The 6,000-nt window shown below is 44.6% G+C and overlaps 1 protein-coding gene across 1 annotated transcript in view; it reads left to right on the top strand.

The window, feature by feature from the left end:
• SMOX (spermine oxidase) overlaps positions 1-5,653 on the top strand; it is a 54,852-nt gene extending 49,199 nt beyond the window's left edge. Inside the window, exons 6-7 of the mRNA XM_054825233.1 lie at positions 4,047-4,207; positions 5,191-5,653. Coding sequence (XP_054681208.1) covers positions 4,047-4,207; positions 5,191-5,328 — 299 coding nt within the window. The 3' untranslated portion in view covers positions 5,329-5,653. The remainder of the gene's footprint in view (positions 1-4,046; positions 4,208-5,190) is intronic.
• Positions 5,654-6,000: the final 347 nt, after the last annotated feature.

Genomic DNA, 6,000 nt, shown 5'->3' on the forward strand with positions numbered 1-6,000 from the left:
CTGAGAATGACTGGTCTCCTCTGGTCCAATTAGCACCACCAAACCCAGCTTTTAAAGCATTTCCCACCACCCAACTTCATGTAAGTCAACTAACTGAGTTGGGAAACTAGTCTTCCTAAGATCCTAGGTTCGGTGGGAGGAAAGACTCTTCCATAAGGCAGTTCAGATCTTCCACACCTCACTTGATGCTCGGTGACATTTTCTGAAGAAGCTTTTCTCTACTGAGCATAGAGACAGCCTTATATTCATTAATGAAAGTAGGTAGTATGAGCCTTTTAATGTTCACTTTGCCTTTTGTAGCTTTCATGGTCTGGGTATAAAAACCCTTATGTTCTTAGTTCTTATTCTTCTATTAAAGAATTAATACATTAGCCAGGCGGGTTCCTATCTTCAGCTGTATTTTCCCAGTCCGTTGCTCATGGAGGCCTTTGCTTTGACTTCAGAGGCTGTTAGACCAGTCCTACGTTAAATCCATTCTTTTAGACTTGGTGTGATTTCACACTGAGAATTTCTCTCTGAGAAGAGATGATCTGCCTCTGTGACCTTAAATTTCACATCCAGGTTAGTGTTGCGGATTATCTGGCTTTGCTGTGAAAAGCTCTGAGGATTGTTCTAACCTAAGAACCATTGACAATTACTGCTTTTCACAACTGGATGACTGAAAAGCAATGTCCTCTAAATCTGATTAAATGGGATGCCTTCGAACAATTAGAAGTCTTGCTCTGGTTTCTTTGTTGGCTAAGCTCCGAACGTTAGAAGCCAGAAGGCAGTAATAGCAGGCCTGCTCCCTTCTGAAGGACTCACTGGTTTGTCAAGCTGTGGCTGGAGATGCCCAGAGTTGTCCTCCCCATCCTCCAGCTATTTCTCTACAGGGGAACGGATCTCTTCTAGGTTCTGTGTCATATCTACCAGCCCCATGTGGATGGCTGGCATACCCGAATGTCTCTCTGGTGGCTGTAGACATTAATGTGTGGGTAGTACCACAGATCTGTGTTGGCCTTGATGAGATCTTAGATACCCTGCTGTCAGGTAGGCAACTAAATTTGGGTGTCTTCATTCAGATCTGTGAGTTGATTTTATGATACTCTTGCGTCTCATTATCAGCCCATAACCAATAAATCTGTGTAGCCACACCTTCCAGTAGCTGAATACAGACGGGATTGTTTGAGGCACATGGAGTTATGTTCCATAACTTTACAAGTGGGAATCTTTGGCATAAAGATATGTACCCTCCTATTTTAGCAAAGGCTAAGGTCATTTTTTAGCCATTTTATCTCTCTTTGGACAGTGGAAACTTGGAAGTTTCCACATCTGTACTAATTGTTACTTCTATCTGTAGGCAAAGGCACACGTTTACCCATCTATTTAAGAACAGATTGAGAAAGTCCAATTAAATATGTTCCTTGAACGAGCGTAGCCCTCCCAGTCTTTGTAGTTTCTGTCTTGCAAACAACTCACGATCAGAGCTTGTGTTACACATTCCCATCTGACCTTCAACCAAACTCCTTCTCTCTGTTTGCAATAGAAATGAAGGTCTCCTGATTTTCCTCTTAGAAACAGCTTCTCACATTAGAAGGTGCATAAATGCAGAAGCGCAGTGGACACTTGGATCATGCTCACGTGGTCTCGTGTGCTTTAAGAGAACCTTTAAGGAGCTCATGAGAGGTGGTACATCTGCACCACAGCATGGTGCTAGGGAAGGAGACTGGCTTTGGTTCTGTACAGCTGTGTTTTGACATACCAAGGCTCCTTAGCCCTGCTCCACGCTGGCAGCTGGCTCGGGCATCTCTGCATGAAGCTCTGCCATCTGTCCAAAGCCACGTGCTTCGTGTTGCTGTGCTGCAGTTTCCCTTGTGATGAAGTTGCTACGTGAAGAATAATTCCCTGGTGGGAAGGCTTCTGTTTACCTGCTTGTATACACAGTACAAGGTCATCCATGGGAAACACTGGAGAGAAACAAAGCTGTTGCTTTTACCAGTCTGAACGATTGCTCTATTAAATATTGCTGGATTTATACAATTGTTGATTGGGCTTCTGACTCCACAGACCCTTTTGTTAACAAATTTCAGTCTTTTAGCAGATCTGTGGCCTTATCTGCAGGCTGACAAGCCCTCATCTCGTTGCTTGTACCACTGTGTGTTCCTGTTAATCATCTTTTTATCAACATCTTACTTGTTGACTCCTGTATTGAAAATCTTCTGGGTACCTTGACAGTGCGACATGAGAACATGCACTAGCTACAGAAGAGACACCACCAGCCCACTGCAGAGGCTCCTTTTTTTTTTTTGAAAATACATTGTGTGATTATTTTTGTGTAATGCAATGTGATGGATGACTGCTTTGGCCCTGCTCAGTGTTGTGTTGTCTAACAGCTTTCATGGTGTGTTCTCCTGGGCTTTCCCACAGACCTTAAAAATAAAACGTGATAACTTATTTCCTTGACGCATCTGAGACCTCCCTGTTCTCAGACTCCCTTGGGCTTTTCACTTCCATCCCAGCCATTCCTGCTTTGAAGATTCTTGGAGGAGCATATTTTAAAGGCTTTGTTATGCTAAGTTGTTACTCCTGAAACAACATTCAGTTGTAGGATGTATTTTGTTTGCAGGGTATATTTATTTGCTAGTCTGTGCTATATTTTGATCTGGAGGTTCGTGGTTAGAAAGTGTTCACGGTGTGCTCTGGCAAGCCATCCAGGTGCCTTTGCTCCTTTTCAGCCTTGTGTTTCATAGCTCTGGTTGACACACGATACTCCTGAAAACAGTAGCTGAACCAGGAAAGTAACCGGCTCCTGATTTTAAGGAATTAAAGGCATGACTAAATACTCGTTTAGTAGGACTAAACAATGTAGTGCCTAACTAGTCTTTACTATAAGCCCTGACGAAGAAAGTGGGGGAATTTGGATCATCTTCACAGCAGGGTAAGCATGCTGAAGTGTTAGAGAGTCAGGGTCTGAAGCAGGCACAGGAACTGTGCAAGACACAAACATGTTTCAATTACTTTTATTTCTTGTGCTGACAATTTCCAGACTCCAGTAGCCGAGCCTTGCCTGGAGATGTGGGGTTGCCTCAAGGGTGGGTCTCAGCTCTCCTGCAGAGAGAATTTCTCTTCATTGCAATTCTTCATGTCCCGTCTCCCCATTCCTCTCCTGCCAAGCCAGAAATGATCACGGGACGCCAACAAAATCTCGGTCCATGACACTGAGAAGGTCTCAAACCAGCCTCACAAGAGGCTCTCCAGCGTATGACCCTCCTTGTTTCAGTTCTACCTGAGGCTCTCGTGGCACCAGCTGGTGGGCTGCCTTGGCTGCAGCCCTGGATCCTGTGTACTCGTTAGGATGGGAACAGTGGCTGATGATGGCCCTGTCATCATGATGGCTCACTCATGTGCCCCTCGCCTCTAGGTCCTACATCCTCTTAGCAATGGAAAACCTACAGCAATCTAGAAATCCTACTTCCAGCCTCAAAAGCTTTCTTTCCATACTATGTGCCTCCCACAAAATGGATCTCATGGACTTCAGGCTAATTATGGGGAGCAACTGAGTAGCAGTTGGAGTGAGTAATACAGGTTTTGAAAACTTTCTGACAGGTTTTCCTATGCCCCCACATAATGAGGAGTTGCCTTCTAGCATCGTTATCTCCGCCTCTCTTTGGAGGCACACCTCTCTCGCAAGACTACCTAAACATCCAGTTTAGTTTGGGCACCCAGTGACATACCCGGGTGAGATGAAGCATATGCTTGATCACCACCATGGTAAATGAGATCAGGAAGTGCTCTGTATTTTCAATCTCTTAGGAACATAAGCATTTTAATGATCTTTCTCAAAATGGAAGACTGCAGGCTGAGATTAAAAGGGATGCTATTTCTGTTACATAGGTACTTACAACTCACTAATAGAAAAGATACCTATTTTGGGGCCTCTTTCCTGTAGTCTGCAGGCTCTGCTAGGATGTATTTTCAGTAAGTCAGACTGAATACTCCATGCCTTGCACAGGCATTGTTGTGTTTTCTCTCAGACACTGTCTGACTTTTTGTCTTCTACTTTACAGGAAACCCAAACATTCCGAAACCTCGCCGGATCCTGCGGTCCTCCTGGGGCAGCAATCCCAACTTCCGTGGATCCTACTCTTACACCCAAGTTGGGTCTAGTGGGGCTGATGTAGAGAAACTCGCTAAACCACTGCCTTATGCTGAAAGCTCCAAAACTGCTGTAAGTATGGCCCAAATTGGTTCTGTGGCAAGAAGACTTAATGTGATGCTGGGCAGCGGGTTTTCTGGCAGGTGTCAGAGGTGCAGATTAGGAAATCTTTCTGTGTTGGGAGTAGAGGGTGAGGGAGGCCTGCTGCTTGGCTGGGGAACTCGTGCATCGACAGGGGACAATGAATTTACTCCTCAGACACTGCCTTTTCTTTCTGAATATAGCACGGAGAACCATAGCACACATGGAGATAGCTACCACAGCTCAGCTGATGAGCAGTAATATATTAAGCCAAACTCACCCCGACATTCAGGGTTATGTGTCCAAATCCAAAGACGAGGGTTGATGAATATGCAGCCTCCAAGCGTCTGCCCAGTTCATCTCCTCCATCCAGAGCCTGACCCCACCATGCAATTTTGTTCAGCACAGAAATCTATTTAAAAAGATAGCAGGAGCTTTAGGAATCCTTCTCTGTCGTTCCCGGGGCAGAGAAATTCCTGCCTCAGACCTGAGTTGGCAGCAATTTTAGCAAGCACCTAACTATTGATGTAAGAGATAAGACACCGTGTCTTATCCTGTGCGTTCTGAGACATGACTTTTTTTCCTTCTGAAATTGCTGTCCAGAAAAATAAATCCTTAATGTGCAAAAGGCTAAAGTATAATTTGAGGGAGTTGAAAGAGAAGTGAGGTGCTTAGTGACTCGTGCAGATTTGTTTGAGGTTATTGGAGCTAGCATCTGGCTCTGTGATGGTGCCTCAGCCCTGCAAACAGCTCCGTGCAGGCATTTCAACGGGGACGAGCTTGACGTTGGCAGACACGTGCTGTGCCTGTCCCTCTGGTCCACCACAGTGGGATTTCAAGAACCAGCACTCTAAAAACACAGGAGTTAGCTCTAGGGGATGTGGGAGGGCACAGAAAGTTTTGTCACCTTTTAGCCTCGTATCTGCTTTCTAGTAAGTGCTGCTGAGCTTTTCCCCTTTTCTCATCCTCTCCAGCCGATGCAGGTGATGTTTTCAGGGGAGGCCACTCACAGGAAGTATTATTCCACTACCCACGGTGCTGTGCTTTCTGGGCAGAGAGAGGCCGCTCGCCTCATTGAGATGTACCAGGACCTCCTGCAGTGCCGGAGCTAAAAGGCCCCATGTTTGTGAACACCACCAACTCCCAAATCCTTGTACAGGTGTGTGGAGGGGTTCTTTTTTAATTTCAGTTCACAGTAAAACAGCCTTTATCTTTTTCTATTAAAAAGAAAACAACAAAAACCTAATCGTTTAAAGTTAGTCACCAATAGCTTCATTTCTGTGTGCTGTATTGTTAACAGGGAAGGGTGCTCCTTTTGTCGGGTAAACTGTTTCTTTGTCATTTTAATTCTAACTTCACTTTTGGTGCCTATAATTTTTTTTTTTTTCTTTCGGTATTGTAAGTGCCTTCTATACTAAAATAAATGTTGTAATAAAATGACTGGGTGCTTTGGTACTTCCTGGGCACTTCACGCAGTAACTTGCAACTCTCTTATTCAACATTATAAAAATGGGGTTTTTCTCCCTTCCTACAAAATTTAGAGTAGGAGGATCTTGAGATAGATCTGGATACTCAATGTACCGGTTGATCTTCCTGTTCAAAGAATTGTGCCTTAGAGACACAGTCATTGCCTTGTACGGATTAGCATAGAAATCATTCTGTATCTCCACATATCTAACTCCGTGTATCGCCTGTCAGCCTGTGTGGGCCTTTGTGCTTCAGGAAACCTACCTATAATTTTGTGGAGGAATTTGTCTTCCCTCAGGGTTCACTCAGCCGGTCCG

Source organism: Grus americana, chromosome 4 (assembly GCF_028858705.1).
Source record: "Grus americana isolate bGruAme1 chromosome 4, bGruAme1.mat, whole genome shotgun sequence".
NCBI classification, from domain to species: Eukaryota; Metazoa; Chordata; class Aves; order Gruiformes; family Gruidae; genus Grus; species Grus americana.